Source organism: Ornithorhynchus anatinus, chromosome X5 (assembly GCF_004115215.2).
Source record: "Ornithorhynchus anatinus isolate Pmale09 chromosome X5, mOrnAna1.pri.v4, whole genome shotgun sequence".
Lineage (NCBI taxonomy): Eukaryota > Metazoa > Chordata > Mammalia > Monotremata > Ornithorhynchidae > Ornithorhynchus > Ornithorhynchus anatinus.
Window position 1 is genome coordinate 46,439,065 of NC_041753.1, and position 22,791 is coordinate 46,461,855.

Here is a 22,791-nt window from a genome sequence, read left to right on the forward strand (position 1 = left end):
AATTAAATCTTGGTATCCATCTGCCTTAGTATTTTATAACCATTTTAGAACACTTGGATTCTGCTAATGGCAGACTTTCTGAGTTGTAGCTTTGCTTTGGTGAGTCTGAGTAAATAATGCCTATTAGGCTGATCACGTGAACACTGCAAGAAAAACAGCCAAGCAATACCTATCCCTTGGATTCTAGATAATTTAAATGGCAAAAGCTGATTTTTGACTGATGATCAGAATTAGCTAACGAAACTGTCCTAAAATACTGTGCTGTTTTTGTGTTATAAGCCTGGTTTGAGTTGTATTAGCATAGTTGCCTTATTACTGGCTGAAGAGATAGTACGTTTCATTGATCCCTATAAAAATAATCTTTTTCCATCTCTTAAGTGAGGTCAGCTCCATTTGATGATAAGGATAAAAGAATAGGGCAATGAAGGAGAAGACTACCATTTGAAAGTATAGGAGAGACTTTCAGTAGTGGTAAAGACAAGCAGCATGGCCCAGTGGGGTGAGCATGGGCCTGGATTCATCCTGAAGCCACCACTTACATAATAATAATAATGTTGGTATTTGTTAAGTGCTTACTATGTGCAGAACACTGTTCTAATCGCTGGGGTAGATACAGAGTAATCAGGTTGTCCCACGTGAGGCTCACAGTTAATCCCCATTTTCCAGATGAGGTAACTGAGACACAGAGAAGTTAAGTGACTTGCCCACAGTCACACAGCTGACAAGTGGTGGAGCTGGGCTTCGAACCCATGACCACTGACTCCCAAGCCCAGGCCCTTTCCACTGAGCCACGCTGCTTTTGACCATGCTGTGTGACCTAAGGCAAGTCACTTAACTTCTCTGTGCCTGAGTTCCCTCATCGGCAAAATGGGAATTCAATACCTGTTTTCTCACCTACTTGTGAGCCCCATGTGGGACAGAGATTGTACCTGACCTGATTATCTGAATCTGCCTCTACCTTTGTAGGCCCCAAATGGGCTTTTTTTTCTGCTTCCTCTTTTGGGTTTTATGTTTTGGTCTGGGTGAACAGTTTTTTATTTTAACTTCTCATTTGTAATAGGTAGCAAAGCAAGTTTTTCTTGTAGATCAGCTCTAGTAGCAGGGTTATTTACATCGTCATTTCTTTCAGTATTAATATACTGGAATAATATAAGAGGTTGGATGGAAAAAGACAGTGGTTCCAGAAAGTAATGATGTCATGCGAGAGCTGTGCTAGACATTGAACCATACCTCTCTATCACTTTAAAAGTTGACTTTATTAAGCAATATAGAGTCTGAGCCATGATGGTGATATTCTGATCAAAATATTCCACGGGGTGGACAGATCTGACAGGAGTCCTGAAAAATAGCTGGGAAACAGGTGGCAAAGACCACAGCAGCTACTAAGGCAATTGCCCTCTGGTTTATGGAGCTATGATGCTGCATCAACATTATATTGTGATCACAGTGAATCCTGCACTAGAAGAATCATTTACAGGCATTTCTCATTGCTCTGCACCCTGCCCACTTACCTACTGGGTTCATTTGTTACACTCCTTGCCCTTGTGAGAATGTGACGAGGATGGAATAGAGAGTGTGAGTAGTCGGCACTTTCATTCATTCAATAGTATTTATTGAGCGCTTACTATGTGCAGAGCACTGTACTAAGCGCTTGGAATGTACAATTCGGCAACAGATAGAGACAATCCCTGCCCAATGACGGGCTCACAGTCTAAACGGGGGAGACAGACAGCAAAGCAAAACAGAACAAAACAACAAGATGACAACATCATCAAGATAAATAGAATCAAGGGGATGTACACCTCATTAACACAATAAATAGGGTAATAATATATACAAATGAGCACAGTGCTGAGGGGAGGGGAAGGGGGAGTAGCAGGGAGTGGAGGGGAGGGGGAGCAGAGGGAAAGGGGTGGGCTCAGTCCGATAACACTACAATTGATTCCTTAATGAAGATTCTTGGCCCTGAAGTCCCAGGACTGAGGCTCCCCAAGTGCCTCCTGAAGTGAGGCTTCAGTTATGGTATTTCTTAAATGTTTACTATGTGCTAGCACTTGGTTAAAAGTTAGGGTAGACACAGACATAACAAATTAGGCAAACTTTGTCCTGCCCAGTTTAAGTTGGGGTAGAAGATTTAAAACAAACAAAAAACAATGGATTGTAAACAACAAGAGTCAGCAAAAGGATCAAACAATAAGACAACTGAACAATTCTTGGAGATGGAAGTCCTCAGGAAGTACATTAGTACAATTTGCAGGCACTTTCCCTGCCCATATCGAGCACCAGGCAAATCCACCATCTCATCCTCTCCAAGGTTGTTAAGGTTGCTTTCTTGGTTTACTCTGTTGCCAAGGGAACCTAATCCAGGCTTGGGGCAGTGTCTCCACCAGAGCCCTTTTATCACATGTCTCAGTCCCTGTCCGCCCAATGCCAGTTCAGGAAAGGGGGCTTCCAGCATGTAGCTTCCATTGGTGCTGGAGGAGGTTGGTCTGGCTATATAATTTTACACTTTTCACTGACTTACAGGAGTGAGCTAGCAAAACCCCAGGGATATGTACTTCCCAATTTTGGAACCAATACTTCTAAAATACTTTAATGATAAGTAGTTCTTACTATACACCCAATCACTTTTGCTGTTTTCTCATTCAGACTGTTTCCAGACCATCCTCCCTGTCTCACAAATCCATAAACTTGGCATTATCCCTGACTAATCTCTCTCATTCAACCCACATATTCAGACTCTCACTAAATCTTGTCAGTTCAACCTTCAGAACATCACTAAAATCCACCCTTTCCTCTCCATCCAAACTTCTACATTAATCCAAGCACTTAGCCTACCTTGCCTTGATTACTGAATCAGCCTCCTTGCTGACTTCCCGGCCTGCTGTCTCTCCCCATGCCAGTTCATAACTGTCTGCTGCCCAGATCATTTTTCTATAAAACCATTCAGTCCAAGTTTTCCCCACTCCTCAAGAACCTCCAGTGGTTGCCCATCCACCTCCGCATCAAACAGAAACTCATTACATTAGACTTGAAAGCATTCAGTCACCTAACCCCTCCTACTTCACCTCCCTGATTTGCTACCGCAACCCAGCCTGCACATTTTACTCCTCTAATGCCAACCTATTCACTATACCTTGATCTCATCTATCTCATCACGGACCTCTTACCTGTCACGCCCTCCCTCTTCATATCTAACCCATGATCAATCTCCCCACCTTCAAAGCTTTATTAAAAGCACATTCATTCAATAGTATTTATTGAGCGCTTACTATGTGCAGAGCAATGTACTAAGCGCTTGGAATGTACAATTCGGCAACAGATAGAGATAGTCCCTGCCCAATGACGGCTCACAATCTAATCGGGAGATTCATATGGCAGAGCAAAACAGAACGAAACAAAAGACAACATTATCACAATAAATAGAATCAAGGGGATGTACACCTCATTAACACAATAAATAGGGTAATAAATAATATATACAAATGAGCACTGTGCCGAGGGGGGAGGGGGAGGAGCAGAGGATGGGGTGGGGAGGGGTGGGGGAGCAGAGGGAAAAGGGGGGAGCTCAATCTGGGAAGGCCTGTTGGAGGAGGTGACCTCTCAGTAGGGCTTTGAAGAGGGGAAGAGAGTTAGTTTGGCAGAGGTGAGGAGGGAGAGCATTCTAGGACAGCTGTAGGACGTGAGCCAGGGGTCGACGGTGGGATAGGCATGAACCGGGGACAGTGAGGAGGTGAGCGGCAGAGGAGCGAAGCGTACTGGATGGGCAGTAGAAAGAGAGAAGGGAGGTGAGGTAGGAGGGGGCAAGGGGATGGAGAGCTTTGAAGCCAAGAGTGAAGAGTTTTTGTTTCGTGTGGAGGCTGATAGGCAACCCCTGGAGGTTTTTAAGAAGGGGAGTGGCATGCTCAGAGCGTTTCTGTAGGAAGATGATCTGAGCAGAGGAATGAAGAAGAGACTGGAGTGGGGAGAGACAGGAGGAAGGGAGATCAGAGAGAAGGCTGACACATCTCCCAGAGGCCTTCCCTGACGAAGCCTTCATTTCCTGTTCTTCCACTCTCTTCTGTGTTCCCCTTGCACTAGGATTTGCACCCTTATTCACCCTCCTCTCAACCACACAGTGCTTATGTACATATTCATAATGCGTTTATATTAATGTCTGTCTCCCTCTCTAGACTGTAAGCTCGTTGTAGGCAGGGAATGAGTCTCCCAACTGTTATATTGTACTCTCCCAAGTGCTTAGTACAGTGCTCTGCACACTGTAAGCACTCAATAAATACGACTGATTGAGATGGTAGTTGAAGCCAAGGGAGCGAATGAGTTCTCCAGAGAGTGGGTGTAAATGGAGACTAGAAGGTGAACTGTTGTAATGTACTCTCCCAAGTGCAGCAGGGAGCCTCAGGACTTCCAGCTCCAAGAACTGTTCATTTGGTTGTCATGTTATTGTTTGATCCTTTTGTTGACTCTTGTTGTTTACAGTCCACTGTTTTTTGTTTATTTTAAATTTAAATTGGAGCATTCCCACAGCTAGGGGGTGGAGGCAGAGAAGTAGCCCACAAGAGACTGAGAATGAGTAGCCAGAGAGGTAGGAGAACCAGGAGAGGACAGGGTCAGTGAAGCCAAAGTTGAGGGGGTGATCCACAGTGTTGAAGGCAACTAGAGGTGGAGGAGGATTAGGATGGAGTAGAGGCCATAGATTTTTTTTTTTCCAAAAATCCAAAAGTAGGTTTAGTAGTGATAAAACAGATCAGATGATCATTTTAATTAAACTTATGCTTGGTATTCTCAATCACTAGAGGAAAAATTGCTCTCCCCCTTCACCCTCCCCCAAGTTTTTAATTTTTATCTCTATATGTGAAAAACATTCACAGGATTCTTGATGTTCTCTTCTGAGTGCCATGGTAACTGAAGGCTTCTGGCCAAGTCTGTCATGTTTGGCATACAATTTAAGAAATTTAAGAAAAAACCCACCAGATATGCACGCAACAGTGGATATCTTTAAAAGGGAAGCAATGGGAGATTGCCAGTCAAAAAGAAGGGTAAAAGATAATCTTTCTAGCAATAGTATTTGAGAGCCTATTATATGCAGATTGTAAACTCTGTGAGTGCTGGGATTGGTTTACATAATCGATTTACTAAGTACTCAGTACAATGGTTTGCACACAGTAAGAACTCATGAAAATAGTTGTTTGCAGTGCAGTGAACTAAGGACTTGTATTTTTTTTTTTAAAAAAGGTATTTAGGCCCTTACAATGTGTCAGGCACTGTGCTAAGCACTGGGATAGGCATAAAGTAATCATGTTGGACTCAGTTCCTATCCCACGTAGGGCTCCCAGTCGTAATCCCCATTTTACAGATGAGGTAACTGAGGCACAGAAAATTGACTTGCCCAAAGTCACAAGTAGACAAGTGATGGAGCTGGGATTAGAACTCAAGTCTTTTGATTCCGAGGCCCGTGCTCTTTCCAGTAGGCCATGCTGCTTTCATAGGTGAGAGGGACACGGGAGAGTATGAACAGCAGAGTGGCCTAGTGGAAAGAGCACGAGCCTGGGAATGAGAGAACCTGGGGTTCTAATCTCGGCTCTGTCACTTTTCTGCTGTGTGACCTTGGGCAACTCTCTCAACTTCTCTGTGCCTCAGTTTTATCATCTGCAAAATAGGGATTCAGTACCTGTTCTCCTTCCTACTTAGACTCCAGGAACTGTGTCCACCCTGATTATCTAGCCCAGCACTTATTACGGTGCTTGACACATAGTAAGCACTTAAATGCCACAATTATTAGTACTGCAGTAGATTAGGACACATTATCCATGCTCAATAGGAGTTTACAATGTAACCTAATCTGAGAGAGAAGTGTTTAAATAGCAGACTGTAAAAATTGTGTACAAACGGGTAGCAAGGCTGCAGGTGCCTAAGTGCTGAGGTGATGCAAAAACTCTGAGATGATTGTTGGGTAGATGATACCTAGGAAGAAGAGAAATTAATTGGGGGAGGGCTTCCCAGAGGAGTTGAGATTTCAGAGGGTTTTGAAGTTGGGAAGAGCTGAAGTTTGACAGATTTGAAGGGGGAAGGCTGGCCCAGGCAGGAGAAGGGGCATGAACCAGGGGTAGAGAGAGAGTGAGCTAGAGATGAGACACAGCAAGGAGGTGATTTTGGTAGGAATGCGAGCTGGGGTGTAATAGAAGAGATGGGATAGGTAAGGATAAGTGAGCTGATGGAGTCAATATTGTCAATGGTCAGGGGGTTCTGTTTGAAGAATTTGGTGGATGCGGTGATATATTTAAGCTTAAATTATTTTCTTCTTGGTGCCTCTTTGTACTTCTCTTTTTCTCCACTCTCAGCACCTTCACACTACCCCCTCCCTTGAAACCTTACTCTGGTCCCACTTGAGACTGGAGGAAATTCCATCCCCTTAAACTGTGAAAATATGCCGAATGATCCATTTGGAGCACTAATTCACTCTGACCTACTACCTACAAAAAAATATAAAGCTTGCTTGCCCTTTTCTGCCTCAGGTAATATTGGCATTTTGGTTGAACTATGTTAAATGCTAAATTTAATTGTAGTAGCAGATGCTGCATCTTGCTGAGCCAGAAGCCCATAACAGCAAAGCTCTTACATTTCTTCTTTTTTTTCATCTAGGATTTAAGGTAATCAAAAATTTATATGCATTTGGGACTTTTTTTTTCCTAGTTGAGTCGTCTTTCAGCATAAACAAGTTTCTTCTGTTTTAAGCAAATGCTACATAATTAGCCTGATACTACTAGAAGTGCCCCAGTGCCTTCTCTAGAGTCAGAGAGGAGATTGTGGCCTCCCAGGTAGACTGACTGAGTCACTCACCTGCTTTAATCAGTTACTCACTAGTAGTGACGTAAGTGCTATATGTCCCTCTCAGTCAAACAAGCCCATCTCAGTCAACCAGTGGTATTTATTGAGTGCTTCCTGGGTACAGAACATTGTACTAAGTTCATTCATTGAATAGTATTTATTGAGCGCTTACTATGTGCAGAGCACTGTACTAAGCACTTGGAATGAACAAGTCGGCAACAGATAGAGACAGTCCCTGCCATTTGACGGGCTTACAGTCTAATCGGGGGAGACGGACACACGAGAACAATGGCAATAAATAGAGTCGAGGGGAAGAACATCTCGTAAAAACAATGGCAACTAAATAGAATCAAGGCGATGTACATTTCATTAACAAAATAAATAGGGTAATGAAAATATATACAGTTGAGCAGATGAGTACAGTGCTGAGGGGATGGGAAGGGAGAGGGGGAGGAGCAGAGGGAAATGGGGAGAAAAGAGGGTTTAGCTGCGGAGAGGTGAAGGGGGGGCAGTAGAGGGAGTAGAGGGAGAAAGGGAGCTCAGTCTGGGAACGCCTCTTGGAGGAGGTGAGTTTTAAGTAGGGTTTTGAAGAGGGGAAGAGAATCAGTTTGGTGGAGGTGAGGAGGGAGGGCCTTCCAGGACCGCGGGAGGACATGGTCCAGGGGTCGACGGCGGGATAGGCGAGACCGAGGGACGGTGAGGAGGTGGGCGGCAGAAGAGCGGAGTGTCTGGGGTGGGCAATAGAAAGAGAGAAGGGAGGAGAGGTAGGAAGGGGCAAGGTGATGTAGAGCCTTGAAGCCTAGAGTGAGGAGTTTTTGTTTGGAGCGGAGGTTGATAGGCAACCACTGGAGGTGTTTAAGAAGGGGAGTGACGTGCCCAGATCGTTTCTGCAGGAAGATGAGCCGGACAGCAGAGTGAAGAATAGACTGGAGCGGGGCGAGAGAGGAGGAAGGGAGGTCAGAGAGAAGGCTGACAGTAGTCTAGCCGGGATATAACGAGAGCTCGTAGCAGTAAGTTAGCCGTTTGGGTGGAGAGGAAAGGGCAGATCTTGGCGATATTGTAAAGGTGAAACCGGCAGGTCTTGGTAACGGATAGGATGTGTGGGGTGAACGAGAGAGATGAATCAAGGATGACACCGAGATTGCGGGCCTGAGAGACGGGAAGGATGGTCGTACCATCCACGGTGATAGGGAAGTCTGGGAGAGGACCAGGTTTGGGAGGGAAGATGAGGAGCTCAGTGTTGCTCATGTTGAGTTTTAGGTGGCGGGCCGACATCCAGGTGGAGACATCCCGGAGGCAGGAGGAGATGCGAGCCTGAAGGGAGGGGGAGAGGACAGGGGCGGAGATGTAGATCTGCATGTCATCTGCATAGAGATGGTAGTCAAAGCCGTGAGAGCGAATGAGTTCACCAAGGGAGTGAGTGTAAATGGAGAACAGAAGAGGGCCAAGAACTGACCCTTGGGGAACTCCAACTGTTAAAGGATGGAAGGGGGAGGAGGTGCCAGCGAAGGAGACCAAGAATGACCGGCCAGAGAGGTAAGAGGAGAACCAGGAGAGGACGGAGTCCGTGAAGCCAAGGTGAGATAAGGTATGGAGGAGGAGGGGATGGTCGGGATGGTCGACAGTGTCAAAGGCAGCAGAGAGGTCAAGGAGGATTAGAATGGAGTAGGAGCCATTGGATTTGGCAAGAAGGAGGTCATGGGTGACCTTAGAGAGAGCAGTCTCGGTAGAGTGGAGGGGACGGAAGCCAGATTGGAGGGGATCCAGGAGAGAATGGGAGTTAAGGAATTCTAAGCAGCGATTGTAGACCACTCGTTCTAGGATTTTGGAAAGGAAGGGTAGTAGGGAGATAGGGCGATAACTGGAGGGGGAAGTGGGGTCAAGAGCGGGTTTTTTTAGGATGGGGGAGACATGGGCATGTTTGAAGGCAGAGGTGAAGGAGCCATTGGAGATTGAGTGGTTAAAAATAGAAGTTATGGAAGGGAGGAGGGCAGGGGCGATGGTTTTAATAAGGTGAGAGGGAATGGGGTCCGAGGCGCAGGTGGAGGGGGTGGCACTTGCGAGGAGGGAGGAGATCTCCTCTGAGGATACTGCAGGGAAGGATGGAAAAGTAGGGGAGAGGGTTGGTGGGGGGAAGGGGAGAGGCGGAGGGGTGACTTTGGGGAGCTCAGACCTGATTGTGTTGATTTTTGTGAGGAAATAGGTGGCCAGATCATTGGGGGTGAGAGATGGGGGAGGGGGAGGAACAGGGGGCCTAAGAAGAGAGTTAAAGGTCTGGAACAATTGGCGGGGGTGACGGGCAGTGCTTGGGAAAGGCAATACGGGAAATGAAGGCTTAGGGTAGGCCTCTTAGAGGAGATGTGATCTTAATATGGCATTGAAGGCGGGAGAGTGGTGATTTGTCATATATGAAGGGGGAGAGAGTTGCAAGGGGTGGGTGGCGAGATAGACAAGATCGAGGTGCAGCGAGTAGGTTGGCATTATTCATTCAATCATATTTATTGAGAGCTTACTGTGTGCAGAGCACTGTACTAAGAGCTTGGGAGAGTACAATACAACGATAAACTGACACATTACCTGCCCACAAGGAGCTTAAGTGTGCCGGGGTGGATTGTAATAGGCTTTGAGCCCCCCCTTTTTTCAGCAGATAGTTATCAGGGGCACACAACACCAAGATCCCCTGGCTAAGAGCCCAGGCTTCCCAAATGTTCAGGGACCCCCTAGTCTGGTCAGGAATTAGGGGAGAAAAGATTTGTCTTCACTTTCAGCAGCTTTCACTTCTGGACTGGATACTCTTCAGCTCCCAGCACCTTCCCTGGGGCCCATTCACATCATTGCCAGGAACACTTTTAGAGTGGAACTATATTAAACGATTTATATATTTCAGGTTTTAAATGTTTTTACTTTCTATTTAAGAACCTATAGGTAATAAATATGTTTCTTTGTCCTGTCCTGCACGTATTACTGCAAACATATTGAACCTCTCATGTGTTGCTGTAAATGAATGTTTTGGGCATATGTAAAGACATTCATTACTGCTCAAATTATGTTCTTGGGGAATTGAATGCTATAGTGATAGCTAATTATATTAGCATCATTGGATTTGTTTTTTTGTGTATATATGTACTAGGGAGGGTGGTGTGAATCTCTATTTGTAATACCTATAGCTTATTTAAAAAATTCTTTTAAATAGCTTATGTACTTTTTTGGGGGAAATGAATATAATGCCTAGTTCTGCAATAATATACAGAAGGGCATGAGATTATAGACTGTTGGTAAAATGGACTGCCTGGATTGAACTGAATCTGTGAAAGTGAATATTCAGGGTAATGAGGCTTACCAGTTCCACTGCTATGAAAATTTGCTGTAATGACCTTCTTTCAATCAATCAGTTGTATTTATCAAGTGCTTACTGTGTGCAGAGTGCTGTACTAAGTGCTTGGGAGAGTACAATATAAGAGTTGGTAGAAATGTTCTGTGCCCACATGGACCTTACAGCCTAGAGGGAGAGACAGATATTAAAATACATTAATTACGGATATGTACATAAGTGCTGTGGGGTGAGTCAAGGGCACAGATCCAATTGCAGGGCAATGCATAAAGGAGATGGAGTAGGGCAAATGAGGGCTTAGTAGGGGAAGGCCTCTTGGAGGAGATATGATTTTTAAAAGATTTTGAAGATAGGGAAAGTGATGGTCTTTTGGATATGAATGGGGAAGGAGGTCCAGGCTAGGGGCAGAAACTAGGTGAAGAGTTGGTGGCAAGATAGGCGAGATCAAGAGTAGGTTGGCATTAAGATGAGCAAAGCGTGTGGTCTGGGTTGTAGTAGGAAATCAGAGAGGTAAGCTAGAAGTGGGCAATGGGATTGAATGCTTTAAAGCCAATAGTAAGGAGTTTCTGTTTGATGTAGGCATGCATGGGCAACCACTGTAAGTTCTTGAGGACTGAACGGTTTTGAAGAAAAATGATCCAGGCAGCAGAGTGAAGTACGGACTGGGATGGAGAGAGACAGGAGGCAGAGAGATCAGCAAGGAGGCTGATGCAGTAGTCAAGGTGGGATAGTATAAGTACCTGGATTAATGTGGTAGCAGTTTGGATGGAGAGGCAAGAGTGGATTTTAGTGGTGTGAAGGTTGAAATGACAGGATTTAGTGACAGATCGATTATGTGTGTTGAATGAGAGAGATGAGTTGAGGATAATGCCAAGGTTATGGGCTGTGAGAGGATAGTCGGGCAGTCTACAGTGATTGAAAAGTTAGGGCAAGGTCAGGGTTTGGATGGGAAGATGAGTTTTGTTTCAAACTTGTTAAGCTTGAGGTGGTGATGGGACATTCAAGTAGAGATGTCCTGAAGGCAAGAGGAAATGTGACACTGAAGAGGAGAAGAGGAGAAAGATTGAAGCCATGGGCGTAAATAAGTTCTCCAAAGGAGTGGGTGTCAATGGAGAATAGAAGGGGACTCAGAACTGAGCCTTGAGAGACTTCCACAGTTAGGTGTGGTAGGCAGAAGAGGAGCCTGCAGAAAGACTGAGAATGAGCAGCCAGAGAGATAGGAGGAGAAACAGGAGAGGACAGTATGGGTGTAGCCAAGTTTGGATAATGTTTCGAGGAGAAGAGGGGGTTGGCAGTGTTGAAGGCAGCTGAGCGGTCAAGGAGGATTAGGATAGAGTAGTGGCCATTGGATTTGGCAAGAAGGAGGTCATTGGTGACCTTTGAGAGGACAATTTTGGTGGAGTGAAAGCGGCTTAAGCCAAATTGGACGAGTGGGTCATGGAGAGAATTGGAGGAGAGGACGTGGTGGCAGCAGATGTAGATAACTTGCTCAAGGAGTTGGGAAAGTTTCTTTCATTTTATACAATTGAGCTCCGTCATGGCCCTGCTGGAGGACCGAAAATCCAGATGGGGAAGGTGGGCCTGTCAAGAAAACCTTTCCTAATAGCCAAGGCTGACAACAATGGGTTTATTGTCTTCAGGGGCACTGAATTTCTGGTATCTATCTATCTTATGACCTGTACTGTCAGAGCCTGAAACCAAGGGTTGGCTTTGTGACATCATAGCTTGATTAGAAATAAATATTTTGGAAACTTTAATAGCATCTGATAGTGCAATAACTTTCACGTCTACTATTTTTTGCGACTAATTTAGGGGACAAGTGCATTTTTTTAATTGTTGAAGGCATGTGATTGTCAAATGTATTCATAATATTGAGATCCAAATTCTTAAGTTCCACTGCAATGACCAGTTTTATTTTTATATTTCTCCCCAGTTTTTTTTTTCTTTTAGCAACAGCCTCCACTGAATTTTCAAAAATCATGTTGGAAACAATAGGTAAGGATTTTTCCTTCCCATTTTATCCATACAAAACAAAGGAATACTTAAAACCTTTCAGAGAAAGGTCGACTACCTAAAACCTTTCACGGAAAGGTCTTAGAGTCCTTGCAGTTAACCAGTATTTTATTTAATTTTTTTTTAAAAAAACAAATGCCCAGAATGGTTTTCCTTACCTGCCTCCTATTTTATGAACAGTGTAAATGCAACCAAAATATTTTTTAACTTGTAAAAAACTGTTGAATTATTCTAACCAGTAAGAGTGGTAATAAATGGCATTAACATGGACATAGATTAAGCATTTAAAATTGATAACACAATGAAAGGTTGGACCGTAGCACGTCTTGGTCCTATCGCATGTCAGGTGTAACTATCCCTTGAGTTCCTTGCTTTCAGATATTTGGATGTTACACTTAGGGAAGCAGTGTAGCGTAGTGGAAAGAGCATGGCCGTGGGAGTCAGATGACCTGGGTTCTAATCCCAGCTCCCTCAGTTGGACCAGTGGCTGTTTTAGAAGCTTAGAAGCTCCTTGGTGAAGCTAAACTCCTCCATCCTCTTTGCCACATCCCCTACCTCCCAGACCTCTTGAGTCCGTCATTCTGAGTACATATCAAATCCCCAGGACAGTACTCTGAAGCTGCTCTATAGTCTGGGACGCTCTTGATGTATCAGTCAGTCGTTGGTATTTATTAAGCACTTGGGAGAGTGCTAGAGAGTTGGCAGACATGTTCCCTATCCACAATGAGCTTACAGTTTGAGGGGAGGGCAGGTATTGAACAGGGGAGTGCATTTGCCATTATGACCCATAGACTACTATGTTTGTTTTTTTTAAACTTGGGATTTGGTTGGCGTGTTTGAGTCTGATGACTATGTTTTGCCTTCAACCCTCTTTTCTCATACTTTGCGTAACATGTCATTTTTCTCCCAAATAGTGTAACATATTTAAACAGGTGAGATGTTACCTAGTTGTTTGCTTTGGACCTGTTTACCAGTCACTGAATGGTAATGAATGAATATTTTGGTAGACACACATCGGGCTCTTCAGGCAGTGGAACGCTTGCAGACCAAACTTCGTGACCGTGGTGACATAGCAAATGAAGAGAAGTTGAGCCTCTTGAAGTCAGTCCTGCAGAGCCCTCTCTTCAGCCAGATCCTGAACCTTCAATCTTCTTTTCAGCTGCTGAGAGATCAGGTAGAGTATCTCTTATCCATATAAGGAAAAGTTCAAAGATCTTCCGAGAGGCTTAGGCTACATTGAAAAACTGACTTTTTCAGGTGAATGCTTAATTCATTTAAATCAAAGTAACATGCTCATATTTCATGTAGCTTTTTTTCTCTAGTTATTTTTGCAGTGGTTATTGCTGTATCCTGTATATGATGACATTCTGTTGAAAGCTGTCTGGATCCAAGGGATGCATTCCTACAGGAGAGAGGAAATATAAGTGTTCAGGATAGAAGGAAGCAGATTTTGTTGTTCATCACTTGTAGTTATTTTGTAGGTGATCTTGCTCATTTAGATTAAAGCATTTTCTGCTCACAAGACTTCAGACAAGCAAAGATTTGCATGTGTAATCATGTGTGAGGATGGGAAAGCACGTCTATTTTGACAGTAAAAGGAATAATTACATTGTCATCAGTTGGTGGAGATTCTCATCTCTTAAAATGAATGAGACATGACAGCATCAGATGGTGTGAAACACGAGAACTCCTAAATATAACACATGTTCTTTTTCTTGTTACATTTTTATGGAAGAAACAATGAAATAGCATTCATATAGAACTGGAATATGCATGCCATTCCCAAAGATGACACTACTGATGGTAGAGTCTGTCTGTGAAGGGAGGTGCATAAAGATCTATGAGAGACTGACTTTCCATTCTGCACTGGCTATGTGTAAAGTTAGTTATTTTCTGTAGTGCTGCCTTTGCCACTGAGAGGGTCTGTCATTATTTTTGGTCTTCCAATCTTGCTGAAGTTTCTGCTAAAGGATGCAGTGCCTGTTGTCATTGCTGAAAGCCAGATTGGTGGGTCTGTCTGCTGTTGTCTCTCAACAGTCTGCTAGTGTACCTCTTTGTTCGAGACTCTGCTTCGCTGTGTATTTAAAATGTTTGTTTTGCCCACCTGCTTGTATGTGCTCCTTTTAGTTTGTTGAACAGAAGCTGCTTGGGTATCCTCATATTGTCTATTTTGCTCACGTGGTCCACTGAACAAAATTGAGATGCAGGAAGCATTGCCTTAGTATTGTTATCATATTTAGGATCACGTTGTTGTGAATCCTGACTTGTTCATTGATGTTGAAAGTGACTGAATTTAGCTCCCTTGCTTTTCTGCCCCTCTAGCCCTTGGTCACCTCAACAATTTGCTTCCTCTACTCCTGCATGAGGAATCTCTGAGCATCGTTGGAGGAAATTCAGAAACTAAACCTGCTTCTACCATTTCAAACTTCACACTACCTGCTACTACCCTGCCTTTATTCTGCACAGCAATAGTACTATATTTCCTTTAACCCAATCAAATGTTCCAGAACATATCTCCCTTTTTAACATACTCTGACAACTTCGATCATCACTTAAAAAAAAAAAATCAGCTGTAAACTTTCCAAGTGCCAGCCTTACCTCCTTAACACTCTTGTGTATCTAATCTACATTTTCCCCAGTTGTCCCAAGAGATGGAGACAACAGAGCAGTCAGGCTGTTTAAATGCACTGTGTCTGTATCTGTCTGCCCAAAGCACTGTACTAGGTACATGGGGAAACAGTGTCACCTACTGGAAAGGGCACAGGCCTAGGAGTCAGAAGACCTGGGTTTGAATCCTGGCTCCACCACTTGCCTGTTGTGTGACTTTGGGCAAGTCACTTAACTTTTCTGTGCCTCAGTTTTCCTCTTCTCTAAAATGGGGATTTGGTAGCTGTTCTCACTCTGTTTAGGTACATATCTGTAACTTATTTATTTATAATAATATATGTCTCCCTCTCTAGACTGTAAACTCACTGTGGGCAGAGAATGTGTCTGTTTATTGTTATATAGTACTCCCCCAAGCACTTAGTACAGTACTTTGCACACAGTAAGCACTCAATAAATATGAATGAATATTTAGATTCATTCATTCAATAGTATTTATTGAGCGCTTACTATGTGCAGAGCACTGTACTAAGCGCTTAGAATGTATAATTTGGCAACAGATAGAGACAATCCCTGCCCAGTGACGGGTTCACAGTCTAGATGGGGGAGGCAGACAGCAAAGCAAAACAGAACAAAACAAAAACAAGACAACATCATCAAGATAAATAAAATCAAGGAGATATACACCTCATTAACAAAATAAATAGGGTTGTCAGCCCCATGTGGGACAGGGACTGTGTTCTGATTATTTTGAATCTACCTCAGCACTTAGTATGCAGGGTTTGGCTCATAGTAAATGTTTAACAAATACCACAGTTATTAGTGTTATGATGATGATGTATTCTGTCAAATGACAGGTAAGCCTCGGCCCCATAGAAGACTCTAGGAATTGATTATAATAGAAGAATCACAGTCCCAAATGCCCTCTTAGCTTCCTTTCCCCCTATCATTTTCCTTTCCTTCCTCTACCTTTCTCCCACTCCTTATTTTCTCTTCCACCACCACCACCCCCCCACCCACAACACCTTTGTTTGTCTTTCTTTTCCCCCTTCAAATTTTCACCTCTGTACTCTTAGAAACACTAAACTCACTTAGTTCTCCTCCAGCCTCTCTGACTGCTTCTTCTCAAACTCCTTAAGTGGCTCATCTTGCACTTCACCTTCTAACTGTGGTTGCCCAAGAAGGCTCTGTTTTTTATTCCCCTACTCTTCTTTCTTTATGCTCACGTCGTGCTCACATCGGTGAGCTCATCCCATTCCGTGAGTTCAGCTACCGCTTCTATATAGACGATGTGCCTCACAACTCCAGTCTTTCACCTGCCTTCTAAGATTCTGGAGGGCAAGGACAGTGTCTTTTGCTTCTGGCGTACAGGTGTACTCCAGGTTCCGAGCACCCTGCAGTATGTGCAATCTGGAGATATGCATAATAGTGTTCACTGATATACCCCAGGATTCGTAAACTCCATCCCTGATGTTACGTCGAACAACTGCAGGTAAGTCAGTTTAATGCCATCCCATCAGTCCTCTTCTCCACTTGCCCAGCCCTCTTCTCCTACCTGCTCTCCATATGTCGTGAACTGGCACAGTTTTTTATTTCTTTAACCTCTTTTTACTTCTCTTGCCTTTCTGGTAGTCATCACTGCACCTTACATCTTCCCCAGCATGGCTACTTCCCACTAGTTTCCCTGCCCTGTGACCCAGGGGGAGAGGGAGCAGTGGAGGTGGTTTAGGAGAGGACAGCTGCTCCCTCTCCCCCCTGGCCCCCCCTCCCCCAATGCACCAAACAGGCCCTCTGGATAGTTAAGGTGGCTTTAACCTCATCACAGAAAAGGAAGTAATTCTGAGGAGATGACCAATATTTCAAAATAATCCTCAACATACCTTCTGTTAAAGATGATGACTTCCAAAGTGCAAAGATGTGGCTCTTGTCTCAGTTTCTTGAAGAAGTCAACCCATGGCAGTCAAGTCATGAAAAATGGCAAAACATCCCCAACGGCATTGCTACGGAACTCTACAAGCATGGAGAGGAGACCCTGATTAAATAAACAAGTTCTTCTTCAATATGTGGAACACTTTGGAGATGCTACAGCATCTCATAGATATCACCATCCTCAAGAAGAAAGGGGAAATATTAGGCTGCACTAATTTTTGAGCCATCTCATTGTTCTCCAGTCCTGGAAGAACCTCGCCAGAGACCTGGGCTGGCTTCTGAAGAATGTTGTTGAGTGCACAGTCACAAAATCCCAGTATGACTTCAGACCTCAGAGTGATTAGTGGACATGATCTTTGTCATCACAGCACATAGAGGAAAAATGCAAGGAGAAGGCACCAAGACCTCAGTAGGATTTGCATAGACTATACACATTCCTTGGTGGAGATTTTAGAAATTATTCAGTGAATTTTGGCCATCCAGAGAGGTTCACTAAGTTTGAAACTGCTTCACAGTGTTTTGGCTGGTCGTTCCAGAACTGGGTATGACCTGTCTAATCCATTCCCTTCACCAATGGGGTAAAACAGGTATGTGTAATAGGCCTGTCCAATTTGTTCTACACAGTGATGCCAGACTCTTCAACATTGGGCATGGATATAGGTGTTTGGAATGAGCTTCCACTTATCTGGGAAGCATCTCCAATTCAGTAGTCTTTGGGTGTCATCCAAAGTAATTCAGAAATTGCCATATGGTTATGACTGCACCCTCTGGGCACACTCACCCAAGAATGCATGCTAGTCTCAGTAGTGTAAACTGCTCTGTAGAGTTAGCCAAGCATTATGGACTGACAATAAATCTGAGGAAAACCAAAGTGATGTGACAGCATTAATAAGGAAACTTTATATAACACCAAAGGTCTTCATGGGCAATACCAAACTAAATGTGGTCAGGAAATTCTGTTACCTATGCAGCCTGCTATCCAATAATATGATGCTAGTCAAGGAAGTAGAGAATGGAATCAAGATGGCTAGCTCTTCCTTTGGGGATCATCGGAGTGTGGCAACAGCAGGGTATTAGATTTCAGATTCAACTGAAGGCCTATGGAACTATAATGCTGTCTAACATTCTCTGTGGTTGAGAGACTCACATCCTTTTCCCCCACCCCCAACTCTGGGAACCACATGTGACTCCTTAAGCACTTAAATCAATATCAGTAGTGGGCCATACTAACTCAATATAGTAGAGTTGAAGCTATGATCCCCTCAACACAGTTTGACTGGGTGGGACATGTGAAGAGAATGGGTATCCAAAAGTCTGCTAAATAGTTAATAATATAATAGTGGCATTTACATGCTTACTGTGTGCTAAGCACTGGGATAGATGTAAGCAGATCAGGCACAGACCCTGCCCCACATGGGGCCCCTCGTCTGAGGAGGAAGAACAGGTATTGAATCCCCATTTCACAGATGAGGAAACTGAGGTACAGAGAAGTTACATGACGGGTCCAAGCTCCCACAGCAGGCAAGTGACACAGCTGGGGTTAGAACCCAGTTTCTCTGGCTCTCATACCTGTGACTTGTCCACTAGGTCACTCTGCTCCTCGTTAGGCCACACTGCTGTATTGCGAACTGAAATGATAAAACCCAAATACAGAAAGAACAGAGGAAGCATTTTGAAGACACAGTAAAACCAAGCCTCAGTTAATGTAGCATGTCATCTGAAAACTGGGAGACTGCTGTGGCAGACAGATAAGGATGGTGCACTGCAGTCAAGAAAGGTCTTGGCTCTTCTTGAGCGGATGCTTGGAGGGGGTTGTGATGCAGAGGCAATGGCTAAAAGGGTATTGTGTTATAAGCAAGTATCAATAGTACAATTAAAGGGCAGTATCTGAGTGTGCATGGTGAAGTTGGGATTGTGGGTCTCAGCTACACTTGTGCCAGTTGCTTATTCCTCCATTGTAAATAATCTCTTTTTTGAGCATGACAGACAATATGTATAATATAAACACAGGCATAAAGTCAGATTGCCAAAAATGCAGGTTTTTGTCAGATTTTGGATAGAACTCTGATGGGAATGTTCTGTCAGTGCACATCTAACTGGATAGAATGCTATTATGATGTTGCAAGAAATGGTTGTGTGCATACTTCCTGTACTAGCCAAGGCACACACACTTATAGCACTGGTTTTCCTTAACCTGGAGTTCTTCAAAAATGTAACCCATGTGTTATAGGAGTACTGTGTGTGTGTGTGTGTGTGCATGTTCACGTGCTAGTGGATTTCTGTAGAGAAGCAGTGTTGCCTAGTGGGTAGAGCACAGGCCTGGGAGTCAGAGGAATTGGGTTCTAATCCTGGCTCTGCCTCTTGAATCCTGTGGGACCTTTGGCAAGTCACTTTCCTTCTCTGTGCCTCAGTTACCCCATCTGTAAAATGGATGCTGAATATCTGTTCTCCTTCAGTCTGTGAGCCTTATGTGGGACAGGGACTGAGTCTGACCTGATTATCGTAACTGCTGCCTTTGTGCTAAGTAATATTGAAATAAAACATTGGGAAAATAGACCACTGTTGTTCAAAGTTAAGCTGATCTTCAAAATCAAACGGTGTTCTTTAGCAGATTAAATACTTGGCAGATATGTAACTGAGAGGGTAAAAAAAAAGCTATGCCCAAGGAGGCTGTACTATTTAAATATTGTCAAAAATATTAGCAGGTCTGAGAGTTTAATTGATACCTCTGTTTAATTTTCTTACTTTATGTATTGTTATAACTGCCAGCTAAAAGAAGGCTCTGTTATACCTGAATATTTTCTTTTAGATTTCAGTTCATTTCCTAGTGCCTGAATCACATGTAATTGGGAGAAAAAAGAACCGTGATCGTGTGTCAGTGATCTGTCAAATGCAGTGCCACCTAGTCATCACAGATAATAGCTAATAACTACGGGGCTTAATGCTTATTCATGACAAATCTTGCTATTGTCAAGAAATAAACATGTAAGCAATTTAGCCACAGAAATTTGTCACACATGAGGTTGTAATGCCTGATTATCCTTTGGAAATTGTCTGGTACAATATATGTGGAAATAGATTTTCTCAGTGGTTCTTCGGCTTGGCAATGAACTGGTAGAGAAAGTAACAGAAATGTGTGGTTTATTTTTTCACACTCATTTGTCCTTTGTACATAATGAAGATTTATAAAGATTACAAAACATATGGGAACTGATAGGATTAATGCTTTAAAAAAATACCTTTGACTGGTCCTAAAACTGGGTCTACTTTGACAAATCTCAAGTCCTGGCTATATAAATCACAATGAGGTTGAAAAAAGAAGCTTAGTGACTATAGCCTGCTGCTTAATGGCCATTGCAATCAGGCAGTCCTTTTCAGTGGAGTGAAAGGTGACTGGTAACTAGTACTTTTTTGCCTCAATTTAGTGCATTTGCTTGTGGAGATGGGACAGCAGGTTTGTGCATACCTCCTAATTGGTTTGGAGTCCACATGATTGCTAGCAAATGCCCAGGGAAGCTTGTGGTCTTGCTCTTCCCTCTTTTTCTTTCCCCTCCATCTCCTTGCATCCTGCGGCTCTGCTGCCTGGATTCTGGGGACTGTTTAGAGGGCTGTTCCAGGTATTAGTGGTTTGAAGAGATTAGTCTAGGCAGGGGGGCACCTCTGCCTGTCAGGGCAACATTTGGATGTCAAGATTGCCTGGCACAGATTTGGCCTAGTGGCAAGAGCACAGGCTTGGGAGTCAGAGAATGTGGATTCTAATCCCAGCTCTGACATTTGTCTTCTGTCTGACCTCGGGCAAGTCATTTAACTTTTCTGTGCTTCAGTTACGTCATCTGTAAAATGGGGATTAAGACTGAGCCTCATGCGGGACAGGACTTTGTCCAACCTGATTACCTTGTATCTACCCCAATGTGTAGAACAGTGCTTGGTACATAGTATGTGCTTAACAAATAACATTATTATTATTAAGTTTGGAGGTGGGACTAGATTGATGGCTGAGGTAGCAGTGTTGAATGTAAATTGGATGCTGGCATTAGGTTTCTGTTGGGGAATGTATTTAATAGACATGTATTTCTACAACCTATATTGCCTAGACCATTGTTAGAGAACTGAGGGAAATTTGTCCAGCAACATGAGCCTTTTTGGGTACAGTGCACCACAGTGTCAGAAGGAGGTGGCATCAAATGGGTACATTCTACAGCAGAAGTTTTTTCCTTTAATGTGGAGTTTTGCAAGAATGCAGTAGCTGTATTTTAGGAGAGCTGGTGTAGAGACTTCTCTTTCTGGAGTAGAAACACAAGCCTAAAATACTTCTTTATGTATGTCATATATATATCTATATCTATATATATAGTACAAATTTCCAGTTTGTCACCAGACTGACCTCTTTTTAATTGTTGCCCAATTTAAGCATTACTGCCAATGCTAAGAAATAAGTAGAAGATCTTTTAGTTTTGCACTTTTGTCACAAAAGTCCAAACAAGCATGTAAAAGGATTTGAGGTTATGATTGAGATGGAGAAGAAAAGTGTTTTGTTTTTTGGGTTTTTTGTTTTAACTTTTGGTGAAAGGATCTTTCTGCTGACCTCCAAAGATAGTCAGGAAGAGTCATGGTATGGTTAGTGGGAGTAGACCAACTGAAAGGAAAATGTGCCTTAGTAAGCAGTATTGAGTATTCACTAAAGTAGATGGAATTCTTTTTCAGTAGTGGAGATAAAGGAGAATCCTGACCAGTGAAATTCTTCTTTTGGTGGAAACAGAATTGCAAGAAATCTGTAGAGAATGTGATTTTGTTTTTCTCTAGCTGGACTATACATTACTGGGTGGAGTTAGAAAAACCTAAAATAATGACAGGGAAACAACCTTATGTTTTCACATTTATAACAGAGCTTATTTACTGTAGGAATTTCATAGACTTTATTTTTAGTGCAATAACAGATTTTATGTGTTTGTTTATTTAAATTAAAGTGTGTAAATATAGAGCACTTGAAAGAAGAGATTAAAATGCCTGCTTTCTGCTGGGCAAGTAGGCACTGTGGGAGTTCTTCTATAATGAATTGAAATGCAGCACCATTTTGTTATTCTAGTCCTGTGTGCTGAGTGTGTGCCTCGCTCACGTTCTTTTCTCTCTCACTCTCTCCCCCTCTCTCCCTCCTTTCATCTCTGTCTCTAGCACAAACAACAAATGGTGCTAATTGTGTGAAGAATTTGTGACAGACTTAAATGGTCTGTCCCTGGACTAGGATGCGAATATCAAATTTACCAGTGACCTAAAATAGTATTTTGAATTGAAATCTTCAGAGCTGAAAGACTGATTCCTTCACTCATAAAGTACGCAAACTATTTTTTGCTCATTTTTAGAGGTAAATTGTATAAGTCCTAGTGAAATCTATTGAAAGATCCTGAAAGAGAAGACACACTAGCCTCGTATTTTGGTGTCTCATTACCCCTCAGAGGACTAAGAAACTGGTGCTTCAGACATTCCTTTTTCTTTAAATTCCTCGAAGCCTTCCGTGAACCAAAATTTTCACTCTCAATTTTTTTTTGAACAAAATAAGCATTTTTATAATGCAAATTTAGAGAGTTAAGAACAATGGCAGGCAATAAATTACATTCTTATTAGTGTGGGAATCCTCAGTCCTTACAGAGCACATTATGTCAAGGTTTTTCTTTTGAGGACTAAGCTTCTTCAAATTTTATTAAGTGTTTCTTTTCTGATGCTGATGCTGTAGCATAACAATGATACAGGAACCAGCATAGAAGAGGATCAGGAAATGCATTCAAGTATTTGGTTTCTAAATTGTTTCTATTTTTCATTATTGAAAATAGTCTCTAAACATAATCACCCAGAACTGTGACTACCACTTTTCCCAGACAAGAGTGCAAGACATTACTAATGAGAACTCTTTGGATGAACTGCATTCCTCAGATGTTTTTTTCCCATACAAGCCAGCCCAAGGATTTTACAAAAGAAATAGGCTACGAGATGCAGGTGGCTGCCATTGTGCAAGTTCTACCATCAATTTTGAAAGGGGTAGAAAAGAAAAAAGGAATCACAAGTGCTTGAAAAACATCATATTTTACTACCAA

General features: G+C 43.0%; 1 protein-coding gene across 20 annotated transcripts in view; it reads left to right on the forward strand.

Moving 5' to 3' along the window:
• MPDZ (multiple PDZ domain crumbs cell polarity complex component) overlaps positions 1-22,791 on the forward strand; it is a 193,465-nt gene that overhangs the window by 3,711 nt on the left and 166,963 nt on the right. For all 20 annotated transcript variants that reach the window (XM_039910725.1, XM_039910727.1, XM_039910728.1 and 17 more), the window contains 2 exons: positions 12,090-12,151; positions 13,177-13,343. In XM_039910725.1, the coding sequence (XP_039766659.1) occupies positions 12,136-12,151; positions 13,177-13,343 (183 nt within the window). In that variant the 5' untranslated portion in view covers positions 12,090-12,135. The remainder of the gene's footprint in view (positions 1-12,089; positions 12,152-13,176; positions 13,344-22,791) is intronic.